Source organism: Megascapheus bottae, chromosome 26 (genome assembly GCF_031878675.1).
Source record: "Megascapheus bottae isolate mThoBot1 chromosome 26, mThoBot2.hap1, whole genome shotgun sequence".
Lineage (NCBI taxonomy): Eukaryota > Metazoa > Chordata > Mammalia > Rodentia > Geomyidae > Megascapheus > Megascapheus bottae.
In genome coordinates this window covers 19,100,178-19,121,540 of record NC_143534.1, presented here as the reverse complement: position 1 = coordinate 19,121,540, position 21,363 = coordinate 19,100,178, and the positions used below count along the sequence as shown (strand labels likewise).

General features: G+C 41.4%; 1 protein-coding gene across 10 annotated transcripts in view; it reads right to left on the bottom strand.

The window, feature by feature from the left end:
• Window positions 1-4,288: 4,288 nt before the first annotated feature.
• Znf438 (zinc finger protein 438) overlaps window positions 4,289-21,363 on the bottom strand; it is a 126,250-nt gene continuing 109,175 nt past the window's right edge. For 9 of the 10 annotated variants that reach the window (XM_090319082.1, XM_090319083.1, XM_090319080.1 and 6 more), the window contains 2 exons: window positions 6,523-8,374; window positions 4,289-5,062 (listed from right to left, as the gene is read on the bottom strand). In XM_090319082.1, coding sequence (XP_090175208.1) covers window positions 4,459-5,062; window positions 6,523-8,374 — 2,456 coding nt within the window. In that variant the 3' untranslated portion in view covers window positions 4,289-4,458. Of the gene's footprint in view, window positions 5,063-6,522; window positions 8,375-20,897; window positions 20,973-21,363 lie in introns of all 10 variants that reach the window. The other variant, XM_090319089.1, reaches the window with a different exon arrangement.

Here is a 21,363-nt window from a genome sequence, read left to right as displayed (position 1 = left end):
TTTACATCCAAATTAGAATAAGTAATCTTTACATCAACATTTAGTTGTCACATTTGGTTTGCTTTAATGGATAACATTCATTTTTCCTGGGATTAGACAACATATTGAAATACTCTCACACTTCACAGTATGGAAAATGTGATGTCCTCCCAGGCCTAAGTGTGCTTGCTACAAAGCACAACTTTACAATATGCCTGATGAATGGTGGTTACAGTCTTATTCTGGGGGTGACTGAGACCAATGGCCAAACTCAAAATACAATGAACGTTTTGCCTCCCAAAGTCACATTCCCAAGGGGGTGAGAAATAGTTAATATATACATTAGATGGCACCACAACCATGGATAAGCTGCTGATTGCACTGCATTGGCAAAGTTGGTCCAAAGTTCATCTTTCCCAGGGCTCTTACCCTCCACCCACCACCTCAGGAGCTCTGTAAAAAATAGAGACTCTATAAAATACATACCTAACAAAGGATGTCAGCAGCTTGAATGGAGAAAGCCAGTCCAGATCTGAGAATGCGAATAAATAAACGAAGTTGAGCATTTATTGCCAACAGTCATGTCACTGGGGCCACAGAAAACTGGAGCTCTGCAGCTGGGGAGGGGAGGGGGGTCTGTAGCCAGAGAAGGTGATGGAACGTACCCAGGTCTGATTATTTATGGTTTGCTGATGAAGACACTGCTTTCCATATGAGGAGCAGATTAACAGGCTGACTAAACTAGGAGGAGATCCAAAGACAGAGAGAGAGAGAGAGAAAGGTGGGGGGAAAGGGGAGGCTAATAAAAATGACAGGCAATAAAACAATACAAATCTAAAATGCTGTAACTTTCAGAAATAATTTAGGGCTAGAAGAAAAGGGGGGGAGAGAAAGAAAACAATCTTGGTTTTTCTGGCTTTGGGACAATTTTCCAAGAAGCAAAAGACATTAAGTATAATGAAAGTGCTGAACTGAAGACTAAATTTGTCTCATGCTTTTCTAGGTACATGTTTGGTTGTTTCTAATGCTGGCTTATTTACAGGATATTTATGCATTTTGTTTATGTATTTTTTCCCCTGACAAATATCTACTGGACTCTATTTCAGGTAAGAGGTTGGTCCATCAAGGATTCAGTGCTAAACAATGGCACAATGGGCCTGCCCTGCCCTCAAGAGGTTTATGGTCTAGTGTGGAAGCACATATACCTATGTTCAGCTTTTGATTAGCGGACCTGAGTATTGGGACAGCAAGCCCAGGGGAGGACACAGGCTTGGCCACAGGGCTAAGACCTGGGCATTATTAGTTCCACAATAAGGCCTGGAACAAAAATCATTTAGTGAGTATTGCTTTCTATACCGATTGATTGGACACTTACCAAACCCACATGCCTTCCAAATCCCAGATTTATTACATACTTTAAAAAATCAAAAGAAACCTTTAATGAAAAGATATAAATTTCTGTGGCTCTCAGTAGGCTTCTTATCCTGGCAGTCTGTACTTAAGGTCTAAAACCTGAGCTGTTTTCAGTTATCTTTGCATGGCATAATGTACTTTTCCTTCCAAATCTTCTGATATACTAAGTACCATTTATCTATGTGGTCCAAATATCCAGACATTTTGTGTCTCATGGATTCTTCACCAAAACGTCTTGAAGTGGGGATGGACCATCATTCTCAATGGATATAGGGAGTAGAGCAGGAAGGGCACGCTTCAAGGTCACTGTGATGTAGCTTTACAGCTTTATTATTGGGAGTGTACCAATGACACTTCCACACCCAAGTAAGAGCCTGAGCTATCCCACCATTACTTTAATTAGTTCCTCTTATTTCCTCCTCCCACACTGCCCTAATATGAGCCCTTCTTCCTACCTTCTCATGTAGGAAGTACTGCTATTAAGGCCCAGAAATCTCTTTTTTGGGGCAGCACTGGTGCTGTTGCCACTATCACACAGGGACTGTTTCCACCATATTCCAAATGACCCCAGACACACATGCCAAGTCTCTTCTCATGAAATGTTTCCTTCAAGATGAAGTGTTGCCCTTCCACTCCTCCCTGCCTTCTTTCCCACCTTCAGGTCAAAACTCTGAAGACTTGCCTTCACTTGGTGAGTCAGGTCAGTAGGGCCACTACTCTGCATGAATTCTGGGAGAGCAAGCCTGAGCACTTGATCATGAACTAATCCCCTCTTTCTGTCTACCTTTCCCTACCAAGTCCCCACTCCATTCCAGACAATGCTCTTGCTTTACAAATATATGGTTAAACTACAGCCACCAGTTGAGTGTCTCCACAACCAACAAGAGGACATCAGCTTTCTCGTTACCTACTGGATGCATTCTGTCCTCCCAGCTCAGCCTCTTACCTGCCAGATTTGCCACTCTGGCCAGAGTGTCAGAGTGTCAGTCAGTACTTCTGACACACTAACTTTGGACTTGAGGGCTGAACATGCCCTGAGTATGCATTTCAGAGATTGAATTTAAGCTCCATGGTGTGATTTAAAATAGTATTTTTAGTCGATCTCATTTTATGTTTGTAAGACCAGTCTTTCAAAACCAAACTAACAACTTTATGGAGGGGCATGCTACTTCCTTACCAATCTGAGAAGTCTAAAATGTTAAATAGGGAAGTTTCATATAATTTCTTTGAAGCTGTGATAAGTGTAATCAGTTAGCTAAACTATATAGCAAGATCCTTCAAGAATTCTAAACCTACCCTTGTTCTCTCAAATTTCCAAACCAATTTGTAATAAAAGGCAAGGACTGAGTTTTGTTTTCTATTTTAGAAACTTCATAAAAAAGATTACATAAGACTCACTAGTGTACTAATGAACCAATCCTTCGCCTGCTACCTTTGCTGTTTTTTTGTGCCAGAACTGGGACCTGAATTCAGGGCCTAGGTGCTATCCTCTGGTTTTGTTTTATTTTTCCTCTCTTAGGCTTCTGCCCTATCACTTGAGTCACACCTCCACTTGTGGTATTTTTGTTGGTTGATAGGAGATTAGTTTCACAGACATTCTCACTTGAGCTGGCTTCCAATTGTGATCCTCATTGCTCAGCCTCCTGAGTAGCTTGGATTTCAGGATGAACCATGGGCACTCAGCTTACCTTTGCTCTTTATTCATCTACAAGTCTCTATTCCTTCAGTTCTTTCTCTACTGGGTAGCTTCCTCAGAGTTAGAGCTAGGCCTGAGCCATATTCTAGCCAACAGAGTCAGCTACATAGACAGGGTTTTCAGCCAAAGGAGAACATTTTAGGGGCAGGCATGCTCACCCCCTCTGAAAAAATGACTTTACAGTCATGATAGCCAGAAACTTCAAACGGCAGCTCTTCTGATTCTAGGTCATTTCCTAGGAATTTAAGAAGCAATCATTTACTCTTGACCTTCAAAGAGAACCTAGGCATGAAAGGCACAGTTATAGCTAAAACTGATCTGCTAACAGCAACCTCTGAAGTTACTTGGGAGTAAGAGAAAGCAGTTGAGACATTTACACATCTGGACTGGACTATCTAAGTTTACTTTCAGACTGTAAATTTTCTGGCCTCAAAGTCTTCTTGAAAATAATTTTTTACCAGGAAAGAAGAATTTTTTTCACTACCTGAAGTACTATAACTTTTCTATTATTTGATATGGAATACTACAGCTATAAGACTGGCCAATAACTGATCTTCAAGGAAGTGTGCATTTAAGAAAATTGTAAGATTACAAAAAATTCTAATTCTGGAAAACAAAGATTTTTAAATTATGGTAGGTAAAATATTATTAACAAGTCCTTTCTCATAGCCTATTCAAATAAAGTAGATTTTAATAAACATCAACATTACCATCTAACTTGACACTGTAGTTGCTACTGAAATGGAATTTTCTTTTTTTTGGCCAGTTCTGGGCTTAAGCTCAGGGCCTGAGCAACTATCCTTGGACTTTCTCAAGGCTAGAAGCTCTACCACTTGAGCCTCAGCACCATTTCTGGCTTTTTTCTATGTATGTGGTACCGAGGAATCGAACCCGGGTCTTCATGCATGCTAGGCAAGCACTCTACCACTAGGCCAAACTCCCGGCCCTGAAATGGAATTTTTACCTGAGAATTTTTTGTATTTGTTGTTCTATATAATCAGAAAATATATACATACATACACTTCCTCTGTTCTTTATGAACTCCCCCCAACACTTAGCTGAAAATTATATGTAAAGCACCATCTATCATTTTCTACATTTCTAAGTCTTTACTTTCTATTTATTCTGAAATAAAGCCTAAGATATTAAAAGTCCATATATGTAATTTTAAAATGAGACAGTAGTTAAAAATGTGCATCCAGGGCATATATTTTATTTCATAAGAAAATAAAACTATGTACAAAAATCATTTCTGTTCATTGAGGTTGATCTTAACTTAATTGCTTCTTGTAATGAAGCACCACCACAAACCCCAAAGCTGTGTTAGAAAGGTGCTAGGAAAACTTTTTAGCCCAGTTTACTTCAGGATTTCACTTTCCAGCTTCATGGGAAAGTTTGATCCTTCCCTGGTTAGAGAATGCACTTAAGATAGCCCAGAGTCTGGAGGAGTCCTCGCAGTTATGAGTCTGTTCCCAGTGGAGGAGCAGATCCTCCTTCCTCCCCAGGGTCTGGGCACAGAGGAGACAGTTGAAGCCTAAGTCAGACCAGAAGAGAAGGGTATGAGGGCTGGAGCAGTCAGGGCCCTGAGGTTCACTTGTTCCAGGCTGATCTTCTTCATTGTTCAGCAGTGTCTCCACACTGTCTTTCTGACGAAGGCAGAGCTGCTTTTTCAGTCTTGGAAGTGCCTGTGAGGCTTCCTCAGGGGCACAGGGCTTCACCTGCTTTCTTCTCTCTGAGTGTGGTTTCCAGTCAGGAGTGTAGTGTTTAACTAGTGCTTCCTGAGTAACTCGGCTGCCTGGCAAGATCCCCTCTTGTAGCCTACCTTGAATTTCCTCTCCGTGAACACAAAGCAGATGAAACTTGATTTCAGCAAATGACTGAGCAGTGATCTGACAGCGGCCACACTTAATCTGTAATTTGACTTCTTCTGCCTGATTGAGAAGGATATCTTCTTCCAGGCTTGACTTGTTTTCCCTGAAAAGGCCACAAATACTGTATATGAACTCTGATAAAGAAAAACACAGTAAGAACCTTTTTCCTCTCAGCTCTTTACCTTCAGGGATCTGCAAGACACTAACCAGGAGAATGACAAGGGATAAGTACTCAGGCCGTCACTCCCACTCTCACTCCTAGGGTCCATTCCAAAAGAATCTGCTCACTCCTGCATCTCTCCCAGGTACAGTGAGCACAGCAGAGTCAGGTAATGACAGGGCAGGTACTTGCTGCCCCCCAACCCCCACCCCCTGGGTCATACATCCTATGTGCTAGCTGTTAACCCTCACTAGCCTTGAGTACTACATGCAGTTTGGACATTTTATTTAAACATCAAATTTGATTGAAAAGCTAGGCACATGTGGCTCATGCCTGTAATCCTAGCTACTCAGAAGACTGAGATCTGAGATAATGATTTGAAGCCTGCCTGGGCAGAAAAGTCTGCGAAGGTCCTATCTCCAGTCAACTGGGTATCTCAAGTGCCAGCCAGCCTTGAGCGAAAAAGGGCCTGCATTCAGGCCCCGAGTTCAAGCCCCAGCACACACACCACACACACACACAAACACACACAATGTAAATTTAGGAAAATAAAAAGGGAAGGAGGATTTGTCACAGAAATGAGAAAGAGAAACAGAAATACCTATGGAAAAGGGAAAAGCTATGGAAGACATAGGGAAGAGAGGTATCCTTTATTTATACTGATGATGATGGACTAAACCAAAGCAGAAAATACTTAAAGCAACTGAAAGAGTAAAAAGGAAGGTCCATGAAATGACAGTGTTGAGAAGGTTGATTTCCCACAGTGTAGTGAGAGCTAACTGGTGAAAATGCCTACGTTCTCAGTTTTCTTAGGAAAAAACTAGACACAGGGCTATACCAAGGAACATTTCCCAAATTCATCACCGCTCTTATACACACCTTCTAGCCTTCCATAAAATTATTTAGCTCATTTGTTTATATCATTAGGAAGCAAGGGCTTTCACAGAAAAACATCACTCTGGCCTGATGGGAAAACAGAGCACCTGCAGAGGGTGCTTTGGCCCTCTGAGGGTACCATGTGCGAACCCCTGCAGGCCCTTCAACAGATGCTGATTAGACAGACTTTCTAAAGACAAGAACTTGGGGAAAAGTACTTGTGAAAATTACCTGAATCTCCTTTTATACGAACTTAACTATTTGCTGTTTCATTTTCAGCTGCAAAAGTAATCTCTTACCCAACTGTCCCCATCCACAGCTCAAAGCAACTTTTTATTCCTTAAACAGATTAGAAATTTAATAATATGACTGATCAGAAACCGGAGAGGAATGAGGTAATTCTTGACAAACCTCAGGAGAATTTATCTGAAATGATTTTTGCAAAATCTTTCTGAATTTAGAAATCCCACTCGCTTTCCTAAGTTTCCCAGACTTTCCTTCCCAGTTTCCACCCGGTCAGCACTCACCTCTCCAGAGATCCTTCCATTCCTCGCACACTAGGGTCTCTGTTTCTGTCCTTGCTCTTGGGCATGTCCCCTGACTGTGGGTCACTGGTGGAGGCCTCGGTGCTGATCACAACCCGGTGTACTTCTTTCAGGTGGCCGAAGTAGACTCGGATGTGACCAAACACCTTTGCACAGAACTCACAGCATACCAGTTTCTTCAGACGGTTCTCACTGTGATGGAGGTTCATGTGTGTGCTCAGGCTGCCCGGATAGACATAGGCCTTGCGACAAATCCGACAACTATAGGGCCGTCTGTTGGTGTGTGTGTTCATGTGATCTCGAAGGTGCTGCTTGAACTGGAAGTGGTAGTTACAGACATGGCATCTGTGCCATGGCTTCTTAACAGCAGAAAACTCTTTTCGGAATCCAGAGCTGGGTTTAGGGGATGGGCTGTCATCCTGTGTACAGCTGTAGTATTTAGGAGTGGGTGAACTACTTAACAAGACATCCTGTGGTAAGCTGCTGGGTGTTTGGGATGGCAGCAAAGCTGCAGGAGAAGCCAGAGAGGTCACAGCAGACATGACAATGACAGGTTTGGGCATAATACTACGATACTTTCTCATAGTCCCAGGCTTTTGGTCTCTAGATTCTTGAGGATCAATTTTTGCTCTTTCTTTACTATCTCTACATTTATTAATACGGCATCTCCTCCTTTTCCCCTGAAATGCTAAAATTTCATCTGCTGCCTTTCGTTTCCTTCCTCTTTTCTTTGTTGCTCCCCCATTCATTTTGACTTTGTGGCTGAGATCTGGTTTGGTAACTGGACAAAAGTCATTTTCACAAACACTCTGCTTTGACACCTGTGAAACAGATCCCCTGCTTGCTTTTTTGGTGACTTTTTGGAAGTCTTCTGTGACAGAAGATCTCTTACCACAGTCTGTCTCATGTCCAGGCAGAGAAAAATCTGCAGCAGAACCATCGGATTCACTGTTGCAAACCTCTGGTTTTATTCTGGTATAGGGCAAGATTGGTAGTTTTCCTGTAGGAACTGAAGAGACCAACTGAACTGCATTGCTAAAAATGGTGGGCAATAAATTGGTCATGGATTTCGTATGATCAGCTTGGGTTTCAAATTGTTCACTGGCAACAGCAGGAGATTTTCTGGATGTTTCCTTGTTTAGAAAGCTTCCTTTCCCAGACATCTTTGAGAGGCTTTGCATGGCAGAGGGCTCCTCTAACACAGCCAGTGCTGATGTGGCAGGTGAGCTCCATTCTCCTTTGCTGCTGGTCACTGGAGGTCTTGCGTCCCTGTGGCCACCACCAGTGGTCAGTGGCGCTGTGTTCGTGCTGCTTGGGGTTTGGTCTAATGATGGTGCTTGTTTGAGTGGACTAGGTTTGCATGGGAATTCCAGATGGGTAGGTAGGGAAGGACACATCTGGGGACATGTCTGGGCTGGGGCAGGAAATTTGTTCCAGCCACTTTCAGAAGAACCCAGGCTGGGCTTCTTTCTCAATCCTTTGTTATTTCTTGGAGGCTGATATCGAGGAATAGGCAGTTTAAGGTTTTCCGGCAGGGATATCCTGGGTTTCTGAATTGGCTGGGCTGAGGCAACATTTGGCAAAGCCACAAGAGAAAATGTTCCCTCCTGGCCAGCCACCTGCATCAGCGCATAGTTCTGGGTAGGCAACCCCAGGGGCTTGGAGGTGAGGGAGGGCCCCAGACCCCCTTGATCTGACAGTGGTGGAGCAGGACATGGCAGCACTCTGGAGGTCAGGACTCTGGGCACAATCTTTGGTGCAATAGTCCTAAACTGACTCTTACTCTGAAAACTTTTCCCACTCTGTACTGTTCCAGAAGGGTTGCTTGATTCACCTGCAATGGCAACACAACAGCATACAAGTTAACTCAGAGTTCATATAATCTGCTTCACAGTTTCCTCACAGCTCAGATTATAATATGGATCATTTACCATAAACGTGTATTTACTTTGTCTCTACCATTAAGCACAGAGTCTCCAGAAAGAGCTGGTCATACTCAGAGCTGGTTATACTCATCCTCTTCTTTCTCCTCCTCCTCTTTTTTTCTTCTTTCCTTTTCCTTCGTCACCTTCTCTGTGTGTGTGTGTGTGTGTGTGTGTGTGGTGTGTTGGTCCTGGGGACAAAAGAGCCTGGGATTGTCTCTGAGCTTTTTTGCTGAAAGTTAACCCTCTATCACTTGAGCCACATCTCTACTTTCAGTTTTTTTTGAGGTTAACTGGAGATAAAAGTTAAGAGTCTCATGGACTTTCCTGCCTGGGTTGGCTTGGAGCTGTGATTCTTAGATCTCAGCCTACCGAGTAGCTAGGATTACAAAGGCCAGCCACTGGTACCTAGCTCTTATTCTTGCATTCTGCAAATCTACTGTCTGTGTTTGCTCAATTCTGACCCATGTTCACCTGCTTTCTCCATCTCCCGAACTCCAAAATCTTTCCTCTGGCAGTTTCTGTGGTACATTATATTTATTGAATATATATGCCCTGTTTTCTGGAGTATACTTAAGCTTTAGGAGGGCTGAAGCCAATGCTAAATTTGTCTTGGTATTATCCATTGTATCTCTCAAGTGAAACAAATGTTTCTTATATCAAAAGCAGTTTTCACTCAATTTCAGGATATGCTGTTTGACTGGTTGGCAGTGCAATTTGTTTTGCACTGTGGATGAATTCCAGACTGAATGCTAGCTTTGTTGCTATTTCCCCACATGACTTGTGAATTTCTTTTCACACCTTTCAAACTGTTTATGTGTGCTTTTGCAATTAACTCACCAGTATTAAAAAAGCTGATGTGACACCTTTAAAAATGTTGGGACCATAGCAGGAAGATGCGAGTGATAAGTAATGATGTAGAAATGGTATAACACATACAGGGATCACACAAAAATGAACCATCTAGTATACTAACAGATCATTTTAACTGATAGGATGTTTCATTCACCACAGATTTATTAGCCTGACAAAAGACCAATTACTAAAACTTTACGAGGACAATTAAAAAAACATTTTGGTGCCCAGCTTCTAGGACTGAATCATCTATTTTATTCCTTGAGGCCTCAAGGTCACAAGTTCTAGCTATAGAAAAGTTTCTCATTTCTAAGTGCCTCATCTTAATTAAATCTCACTTCAACTCACATTTTCTCAGCACCTACACAATTCTAGGAAGTGGCCACTGCAAGCTCATAATCCCTTTTCTGAAACATGTAGGGCCACATGTGTATGGAATTTATACTTACAAACAGGTATACACCAAATACTATGGAACATTCAAGCCAGGAGAACTAGCAGTCATGTGTAATTAAGCGTTGGCCACTACTGTTGAAAGCATGTGAGTTGTCACTGCAGTGAGACAAAATGCAGATTTTTTTTTTGCCAGTCCTGAGGCTTGAACTCAGGACCTGAGAACTATCCTTGGGCTTTTTTCTCAAGGCTAGAGCTCTACCACTTGAGCCACAGCACCACTTCTGGCTTTTCTATGTCTGTGGTACCAAGGAATTGAACCTAGGTCTTTATGCATGATAGGCAAGCACTCTACCAGTAGGCCAAACTCCTGGCCCCACAAATGTAGATGTTTAAATTATCTTGGCTCAGTTAAGATTCTGTTTCTCACTGAGTTTTAATATCCATTTTGGGAAGGGTAAGATTTTCTGCTTTCAGAACTTTGTAGAGTTGAGAGTTGTATATAAAATGCTGACAAATGATTCATTTCATGTTTCAGAGAAATAAAGGTCAGTAGCTATCAATCTAGCCTAATAGACAACTAAGAATTTAAAACTGCTGAGGGTAACATGCCTGTAATCCCAGGATTTGGGAAGTTGAGCCAGGAGGGCCAAGAATTTGAGGTGGACCTAGGCAATATAGTAATAAACAAACAGAAAAAAATAAAATCAGTCTTTGTTGAATGCCTATTGTTAGAGAACTAATAAGTTTTACCAGGAAGGTGAATTGTATTTTAGCAAAACTGACACACTGCAAATAAACAAGCAGCAGGAAAGGAATAAGTTGGAAAGTATATTGACCACCACCCATTCAAAAGTGACTTTAGGGTGTGGTAAAACAAAGGATGTTAGGAGACTTGACTCTTGATTAGAACTAGTGTGACCACCAGGAAAATCTAGAGGAGGTACACAAGATCTGTGTTGGTCACCAGGAAGCTCCTGGAAAGCTGGCTTATCCCTAAGTGAATTTTTGCATCTTGCTCTTCTCTCCTCTGTAACTTTTTTTTTTCTTTTGGTGTGTGTGTCCTGGCTTGAACTCAAGGCCTGAGTGCTGTCTTTGTGCTTTTGTGCTCAAGGCTAGCACTTACCACTCAAGCCATAACTCTACTTCTGGCTTTTTTGGTGGTTGGAGATAAGAGTCTCAGAGACTTTCCTGCTTAGGCTGACTTTGAACCACAATCCTCAGATCTCAGCATCTGGTTGTAAATTTTTAGTTTCATTTTCATAACCTCTCATTTTATGCCCCTCTCTGTCCCTGTCTCGCTTTCATGTTACAAGGAATAGTGATATTTTAGATAGATGTAGCTTTTGGCTGAAGACAAATCTTATTAAACAACTGTATTAATTACAATATGATGCTCTTTGCATGTACACAGCTGATGGGAGAAGGGTAGAAGGCGGGAAGAGAAAACATTTGGTTGCTGATATTCAGCTCTGATTCTTAATTGAGCAGAAAATATTTATAGTAAGAGGAAAGAATAGAAAGTCAGTTTCACTCAGTCATAAATCTTCTAGAAACATGTGATAATAATAGCTCACAGTACAAACCAGAGACCTCACCATATTCTTACGAATGACTGTCCAGCTCTCTTCATCTCCCAGTAAAAGGTGAAGTCCCACAATAGCATAAAAGGCTGCATACCATTGGTTCTTGGGGCCTCACTGACTCACTTCTTCCTGCCGCCCTCTGGCCATGGTGGTCTCTTTGCTGGTTCTTCAGTGTGTCAGAGGGGCACAGGTTAGGTGCCCTTGGCCCTGCAACTCCCACAGAAGGCTCCAGGGAGCATTCTTTCCTCCCTAAATCCCCAGGGTGCTCAGCTTCTTTCTGATGAGTTCTTCTTTGACTACTTCAAATTGCACTTCTCTTCGGGACTCATGCTATGGTTTGCATGTGCTTTCCCAGGGTCTACCTGCTGAAGCTTTCAGAACCTTTAAGAGGTGAGGCGAAGGGACCCTGGTTAGTTCTCATGGGAGGGTTGTTTATAGAAGCCTTGGCCTGGTCCTACCCAGCCAGTCATTTTTGAACGCTTTCAGCCTCCAAAACTCTGAGCTAAATAAACCTTTGTTTCTTTATAAGCAGACTTCCTTGGGTATTTCATGATAGTAATGGAAAGCAGACTAATACAACTGCCTGTTCCCATGTCCTGCTTTAATTCCTCTGGAACACTTGTTCTATCTGAAATATTACATTTGCGATCAGCTTTCTCATATGGGAATGAAGGTAGAGAGTTTGTATCTTCAAGGCCCAGAAAAGCATGTGGCTGGGATTAGTAACTATTGGTTGAAATTTTCTGTAATGATAAAGTGACCAATGAGGGAAATAAAGAATTTACAGATGGCGTTTGGGGAATTTTCTAACAATGAAAAAAGTAAAAAATTTAAATTGATCTTTAACACTTGAAAATATAAAAATTAAAGAAGACATCTCTCAAATATGTATTTTTTTTCAATTTAACTACATTCACTGCCAGAGTAAGGGGAAAGTCTAGCACTATAATTAAGTCCTTTAAAACAAAGGGAAAGAGGGGATGGATGCCAGTCTAGTAACTAATACGAAAAAGGACAGCAGAGGGGCCAGGAGTTTGGCCTAGTGGTAGAGTGCTTGACTAGCATGCACGAAGACCCCGGTTCAATTCCTTGGTACCATATACATAGAAAAAAGCCAGAAATGGTGCTGAGGCTCAAGTGGTTGAGCCCTAGCCTTGAGAAAGTCCAAGGACAGTGCTCAGGCCCTGAGCTCAAGCCCAGGACTGGCAAAAAGAAAAAAAGAAAGAAAAAGGACAGCAGAGAACACTCAATCATCAGGCTCAGAAGCAGAAGCTGCCGTGGTAGCTCAGGCAGAGGGAAGTGTGGGGGCCAGGGCGGTGGTGGAGGAACAGCTGACCCGGACACACTGACACTCACTGGCCATGTCATGAAGAAGTACAGAAGCATCAGACTGGGTCAAGGTTATCGAAGTCTCTAAAGCCCAAAATTGGGAAAGGATTACTTTTTTCTCTTTCATGACCAAGTATAAGAAAGCAATTTGAGGGCTGGGAGTTTGGCCTAGTGGTAGAGTCCTTGCCTAGCATGCACGAAGACCCGGGCAATTCCTCAGTACCACAAACATAGAAAAAAGCTGGAAGTGGTGCTGAGGCTCAAGTGGTAGAGCTCTAGCCTTGAGAAAGTCGAAGGACAGTGCTCAGGCCCTGAGCTCAAGCCCAGGACTGGCAAAAAAAAAAAAAAAGAAAGCAATTTGACAGTTAGAGTATTCAGAAATGAAACTAGGTATACTTTACAGAGCCACCAAAAAGGAGTGAACAGATTATGACATGTTTAAGTGAATGTGCTTCAACTGATCTTTGAAACTCTCTGTGTTCCGGTGGGTATAAAAATCACACAAGAACAATGATGTTCAAAGGAAAAGGAGGCCAACCACAGCTGAGTGCAAAGAACACTGCCCATTCCCAAGGGCAACTGCCTCTGCCCTAGCAGGGAGAACCGGAGAGTCAGCATGAGTTCCATGAACAGCCTGCAAGGACAAGAGGCCTGGCTGACAGGCTGGTGCCACAGGATAGAGGAAGTTCTCTTCAAGATCCCTGATGTGGATGCTGGGGTAGAAAGATGCTGTCTCACGTAAGGCCTTGTGTGTGCTTGTCTGCTCTATCTGGAAGTACATATGAAGACAAGATTCTCCATACTGAGTCCTGTTTCTCAGCATCATTAAGTATGACAATGATACAAAGAAGATAGTATGTTGGAAATGAAAACTTGGGGGTGGGGGAGGAGGGGAGGGAAAGTGATAAAAATATGGGAGGGGTAACATTGTCCAACAAGAAATGTACTCACTACTTTACATATATAACTACAACCCCTCTTTATATCACCCTGACAATAAAATTAAATTAAAAAAAAAAGAAATGGATAAATTAGAAATGCAGGGCAAGAAAAAGTGGGCAAGGACACAAAAATGGAAGAAAACCCCACAAACCCTACAAATGACTTAAATGTCTAATCAAAAGGGTACTATTGAAATAATCATCCAATTATATAATGTAATATAATAGCAAAAAAAAATGAATTAGCCTGGTGCTGGTGGCTTATGACAGTAATTCTAACTGCACATGGCCAAGATCTAAAAATCACAGTTTGAAGCAAGCTTGGACAGGAAAGACTGTGAGACTTTTTTTTTTTTTTTTTTTTTTTTTTTTGCCAGTCCTGGGCTTGAGCTCAGGGCTTGAGCACTGTCCTTGGACTTTCTCAAGGCTAGAGCTCTACCACTTGAGCCTCAGCACCACTTCCGGCTTTTTTTTTTTTCTGTGTATGTGGTACTGAAGAATCGAACCGGGGTCTTCGTGCATGCTAGGCAAGCACTTTAACCACTAGGCCAAACTCCCGGCCCAACTGTGAGACTCTTATCTCCAGTTAACTACTTCAAAAAAAAGCTAGGAGGGAAGTTGTAGCTCAAATGGTAAGGCACTAGACCTTAAGCAAAATAAAAACGCTCAGAAACAGTGCCCAGGCCCTGAGTTCAAGCCCTGGGACCAAAAGAAAGGGAGAAATAGAGGGATCAGGGAGGGAGGGAGAGAGGGAGAAGGAGAGGGAGGGGAGGGAGAGACACAGAGAGAGAAAGAGAGAAAGAGAGAGAGGGAGAGGGAGGAGAGAGCGGGGAGAGAGGCACAGAGAGAAAAAGAGAAAGAGAGAGAGAGGGAGAGAAAGGGAGGGAGAGAGAGAGACAGAGAGAGAGAGAGAAAGAGAGAGAAACACTAGACTGATATCCTCCAGGATGTCAGCTTTATAGTACCCTATCATTTGGACGAAAAGCTGTGGAGATACATACCATATATTCCTGTATAGGTGCAGTTCTTAAGGAAACAAAAGAAAGCAGTTCTTAGTGGAGGCCACGGTGGGGTGGGGGATGCTGTCCTCGGCGCCTGGCTCACAGAAGGAAGGTGTTCACAAATATCTGTTGAATTAATTTCTAAAAGTGGTGCTCTTTTAGGATATTCATGATTGACTGTCTAGATACACACAGTTAAAAAGGGCTCATGTCTTTCATTTTTCCTGACAATTTAATGGCAATCACTGCTACTAACCAGGGAAGTAATGCAGTCATCTGACTATCTGAAGTCGAGCTCTGGGAAGCATGGGCTCATCACCTCCCAGAGACAAACAGAGTCCTGAGAATTGCTCTGCCAAACATTTGGTTGTTTTGGAGAAAAGGAGGTGATTTTCAATAAGATTCAATTATGCTACAATAACCACAGCTTTTTTGGTAAACAAAACTAATTTGAACAATAGCAGTCCTTAGAGAAGATGAAAATATCTGTGTATTTTTTAAAACTTTCAAATAGCACTATGCGTATGGGAAGTCTTTCTTGGCCTTGCAGCTGTAATGGTGGTTTATTTCTTTCCACATTTACAAGGCCTTTCACAGATGGTGTGATCTGAAACCCCTCACCTGCACCTACTAAATTACAGAGGTGTGCAGTAAATAATGAGGAGAAGTTTCCACTGACATTCATAATTTCTGGAAATCCTAAGAAATTACCCATAACAGAGTTAAAAAGCCTCATAGCACTCTTGGGTGCTACACATGGACTTTTATTAACTGAAAACATAAAAGGCTCACTCAATAAAATTAATTTTGCACAATTATTCAAGGAGAATACTTAATATTAGGATCATAAATGTGGGCTGTTTTTAATATCATAAGCATATTAAAGTGACTATTTTGAAAAGTGACATTTGCAGTTGGTGAGAAATTGTTCCAATTGGACTAAAGCAGATCTGGGAAATGCTGGGTACTTACTTATGGCCTAGAATCTACCATAGGCCTTTTCATTGACCTCTTACCCAAACTCTGCAAGAAAGTATTACTGTTCTCTCATTTAACAATTAAAATGAGGCTTGAGGAAAGTAAGAAAGCCAATTAAGAAGTAAGTAAGCACCAACCATTCGTTCCATTCCAGTTTAAAATAATGATGCTCTTGTCAAGGGGGAAACTCACAAAACTGTTCTAAATAATCACAGACTGTAATGTAATTTCTGATTTTCAAAAAATTGACTGTGATTGACGCCTGAATTCAGGGTCTTAGCTTATTTTGCTCAAGGTTGGTGCTCTGCCACTGGAGCTACATTACCACTTCCAGCTTTTTGGTGATTAACTAGAGATAAAAGTCTCATGTGCTCTCTCCTGTCCAGGATAGCTTTGAACCATATTGCTTAGATCTCGGCTTTCTGAATAGCTGGGATTACAGGGATGAGTCATAGACATCTAGTTCATTTCTGAATTTTAAGGAGAAAAAAATTGAAATAAAAATGGTTTGTCATATTAAAAAATTACCATTAAAGAATCTTTCCTTTCAAAAACTCCAGCTAGTAGAATGAATTCATGGAAAATGAAATGAAGTTAAATGGTGGATTTTAGAGATGAACGTGTCATCTCCCACCCTGGAGATGCTGATGAATTGAGCACTAGGTGCCAACATCTACCCAGTTGTATCAAACTTTTCACTACACAACTGGCATAATTAAGAGACAAGTGCATGGGCAATTCTCTAGATAACTAGACACAATTCATTCCTGACTTCCACTGGCAGAACCAAGGCCTGCTTTGTTGCTTATGAACAAAGTCATCCTCATCATCCTCACTCATCTGTTCTTGGTTTGGGCAAAATTCCATTACCCCATCTTCTGGGACCACAGGTACACTGATAAAATGTGAGGGAGGAGAAAGAGATAGAGTAACAATGAGAGAGAGAGAGAGAGAGGTGGGGGGGGAGACCGAGACCTTGCTCTTGCTCTTGAAATGGGCTCCTGGGATCCAGGCTCAGAATGAAGTGAAGCCAAATCAAGCAGTAAAGAATCAATATTTTAAGGTACTGTTTAGGTTTTAATTTTATTAAACTGAAAAACTCCACTTCCAATTTTATTTGCTGGAATTCTTGTTTAACCTCTCACTTGGTTTTCAAATAATAAATTCCAGTTGGGTTAAGAATTGTTTCCCAAGATGGGTCTCTGGTTAAAATAAATATGGCAAATCCCAAGAGGTCTTGGATAAAAGAAATGTCTCATAACCCAAGGGACCTCAAGTTAATTTTGTTCAAAACACTATAAACACGTTTAGCCCTTTCCTACCCTCTTCCTTAGCTGCCGTCCAGAGCTGCAGCCACAGGCTGAGGCAGGACGAATTTATTGAGTACTAGCTGTGTAGCACAGGCTGTTAAAACGTGCTGGCAGCAGGAACAGCCTCCTTTTGTTTGGAAAGAACTCAGGATACCAAATCATTTCTAATCCTCAAATGTGCATCGCAGGACCTGCTGTATTCCTAATCTTGGACCCAGATTTCAGGAAATTTGAGGCAATACAAAGTAAGCAAGCCCATTTCCAACTGGAAATCTTGTATCTCAAGTCTTGTTTTGTCCATTTTATTTACTTGGTACCTGGTCTGCTCTGCTGACTTTCTCCCCTGCCTTAAAATCAGGAGGTATCTTCCACTCATTTCCCACAGGCCTTTGACAGCTGTGTGGCCCAACATTGAGATCATTACTGCTCCATTAGCAAGAAAAGGAATTCTCATGTTTTGAGAGTCTCTTTGTCAATACCATTTCTTAAACGGCAAGTGCCATTTTAGGTGTCAGATATTGTTCAAAATACTTTGTGTATCATTTCATCCCAAATAAGCGGAGGAATTACGGTTGGCCCTAATTTACAGATACAGAGTTCTAGGCTGGGAGGCAAAGGTGCTGGAACCCAGATGGTATCCTGTGGATTTCACAGGGTCTTTCCCACCCCTGTCACAGCTCAAGTGTACCCAGTCAGGGCCTCCTTCACAGCCCCAAGGAGAGATTAGTATCTGATAGTTGGGGTTTCAGTGACTGCCTCTGCCATGTACTTGTGACTTTAGCAAGTCATTCTCTGTGCCTGCATGCTGTCACCTACAAAACGGGCAACAGGATCTGGCTACAAAGGTCACATCAAGATTAGATGAGAAAAACACCCATAAAGGTGCCAGGTACAAGCTCAGTGGACATTATTAAGTTTGACATTTGTTGTCAGTGGATTAAGAAAGAAAGGGCACAGAACTTGAATGCCCAAGGTATGGATCAGAATCTTTACACCTATGTTTCTTTTCTGTGAAATAAATGACAGGGAGAAGAAATGGCAGTTACTTGTTAGCACAGCTCAGCCATGTCTACCATCTGATCCAACTTGTCAGGAACTCTAACTGGAGGTCTAAGTGTTAACTGGATTAAGTCTGTAGTGTGAATAGGAGTCAACATTCCTGAATTTTAAAGCTGTGTTTTGTGGGGATGCTCTTAACTTTCATCTTTGCTCTTCGACCCCACAGGGAAGAAAACAGCAAGAATGAGGGGGGTTGAGGGAGAGGGAGAAGGAGAGGGAGAGGGAGAGGGAGAGGGGTAAGGCCAAGTGTCAGGGGGTCCTCTGAGTGAGGCCATGTGGGGTTGGGCTTGGGATTCTGGTTGCTCTGTTGGAGGACTATGAGTACAACAGCCTATGATTTCTCAGTTCACGAGTAGAATACCTGGGCTGTTACAGTGGGCAGAGGCAGGGCGGCTGAAAGTTTTTTTTCCTTCTTTCTTTCTTTCTTTCTTTCTTTCTTTTCCCTCCTTCCTTCCTTCCTTCCTTCCTTCCTTCCTTCCTTCCTTCCTTCCTTCCTTCCTCCCTCCCTCCCTCCCTCTCTCTTTCTTTTTCTTTTTTTTGTCTGCCCCGACTAAGGCTTGAACTGGAGCTTGGTTGCTATCCACGAGCTTTTTAAAATTAAACGTTAGTGTTCCATCACTTCAGTTACAGCTTTGCCTCCAACTTTGATAATTAGTTGGAGATACGCATCTCATGGACTTTCATGTTCAGACTTCTGAGTAGCTATGCTTACAGGCTGAACGCCTGGCACAACCTGAGTTTTGAAGGTACCTCCTTGGAGATTTAGCATTTTATTGCATAAATCATTAAGTTTATAGAGGTGAAGTTAGCTTAAGTATAGAAAAAAATTGGGCAACAAAAAGAGAGCTATATTCCATAAAAGTGAATAAATAAGACATAAATAAATTATGAAGAGGAAACAAGCATCTTTTGTTGAAGATTAAAAAGCCAATTACCAAAGGACATAGTTAGCAAGTTAAATAGAAAGCCCACAGAGTGGGAGAAGATCTTCACAAGCCATACAACAGACAAAGGGTTCATATATAAAATATATCTATGGCTAAAAAAATTGAATCTCTCCAAAACAAATCTTCAAAGAAACAACCATCCCATTAAAAGATGGGTTAAAGGCTTAAAGAGAGACTTCTCTGAAGAGGAAATGAGAATGATCTATAGACCCATGAAGAAATACTCAACATCTCTGGCCATAAAAGAAATACAAATCAAAACAACTTTGAGATTCTACCTCACTTCAGTTAGAATGACCATTAATCAAGAAATCTAAAAACAACAGATGCTGGCAGGGATGTGGCCAGGAGGGATCACTACTACACTGTTGGTGAGAGTGTAAACTTGTTCAACCTGCTCTGGAAAGCAGTATAGTAATTCCTCAAAAGACTAAACATAGAGCTCCCCTATGACTCAAGCAATTCCACTCCTTGGAATTTACCCAATCATCTAGAAACAAGGACATACTAAAGCCATTAGCACAACAATGTTCATCCAGCACTATTTACCATAGCTAAGATATGGAACCAACCCAGATATGCCTCAGTAGATGATTGGATCAAGAAGATGTGGTACTTATATACAATGGAATTCTATGCTGCTGTCAGAAAGAATGACATAGCCCCATTTGTAAGGAAATGGAAAGATTTGGAAAAAAATATTAAGTGAAATAAGGCAGACTCAAAGGAACATAGGCTCAATGGTTTCCCTCATTTGTAATAATTAGTACACATCTAGGACTCTCCTAGCAGAGGATTATAATAGCTCAAAATCTAGGTATATAATGTCATATAGGATGAGACTAAATGAAAGGATCTTTAGGATATGGAAACAAGAGGTTTATCTTATGTGATTGTTGTTCTTACTGTACTATGTTATTTCTCTTCTTTTTCCCCTCTGGTTAATCTCATATTGTTATTGTATCTGACTTTGTTACCTGGTATATTGTATATATGTTTGTTTATTTGGAATAGGAAAGGAAAGGAGGGAAACAAGATGAATGGGAGGGGGTGGGGGAAGGGAAATGGGGACAAAAACATGAGAAGGGGTATCCATGTATGAAAAGCAATGTACCTACTATCTGGAAAATGTAACTGTAACCCTTTTATACATTACTCCGAGAATAAAAAAAAAGAAAGGACAGAAAGAAAAAAAGCCAATTGCCTTAAATATTAGTGGCAATGAAAAAAAAAACATAATGTGGCTTGGTAAATTAAGTAACTAATTATTCTTTGGGGGAATATAATTAACGCCCCAAATGAAAAGTAAATTAAAAAAGCTTTATGTTTAATTATATATTTTGATAATTCTCAATTTCAATGAATTTTCCATTATCTTAATTAAGCTCCTTTTTAGTAGGTTTACTTTCTAGGGGAATTTTTGATTGCCAGTGCTTCAAATGGAAACAGTTGAAAATCATAGAAAACACTTTCTTAAGTTATCTTTTTTGTAACAATCATATCCACAAAATTTTGTTCATTATTAGACAACAGTCACGTCAGTATCTTTCCCCAAACCTAAGAATGACAAATAGCATAAAAAATTAACAAAGTGCTAGTGACTTTCCCAAGACACTAAGCAAGACAGACTTCTGAAATGCTTTTACTCCATTCTCTTGATATTCTTTTTTTTTTTTTTTTGGTGGGTCATGGGCTTGAACTCAGCCTGGGCACTGTCCTTGAGCTCTTCAGCTCAAGGCTACCACCCTACCTTTAAGCCAAGCCCAACTTCCCATTTTTCTAGAGGTTAATTGGAGATAAGAGTCTCAGGTCGTCTTGTGCCTGGGCTGGCTCTGAACCTTGATCCTCAGATCTCAGCCTCCTGAGTAGCTAGGATTACAGGCGTGAGCCACTGCACCCAGCTTCTCTTGATATTCTTTTTGTTGCTATATTACTAGGTTTATTAATATTCATTTGAGATCCCACTGAAATTTAGAGCTGAATAACAACTTTAACATGACAAAGGCATCTGATGTTTTAATCCCAATGACAAATACCTGTGCACGTTGCCTTCCCTGGAGATCCCGACATTTACTGAGTCAGCTGTTTCTCCCTAGGACTACTGGAAACATCTGCAAAAAGAGCTTGAGTGAGCTGCAAGAGAGCTCTCAGGAAGCATCTGCCTGTCTCATGAAAATATGGCCCTTCGTTTTTAATCTTACATTTCAATTGCAGCTGCTATAGCTCAGTATCCGGGATGACTAACAAGACTGACGGCTAGTAGAGAACACCTCTTCCTTAGTGAGATAGGCAGAAAGAAGGTTTCAGCATTACAATACACATTCAGTTAGAACAATTCAACTGAGACCTACACAAAAGTTGGAAGTTTCTTGATTATGGAACTAAAAGTTGTTAAAAAAAAAATCACACCATGTCAACACAGCCCACATAGTATTGTTAAAGGCAATGGAAAAAACACACAAAGATTACTTCTATGCTGTCATTTCCAAAGGTCTGCAAATA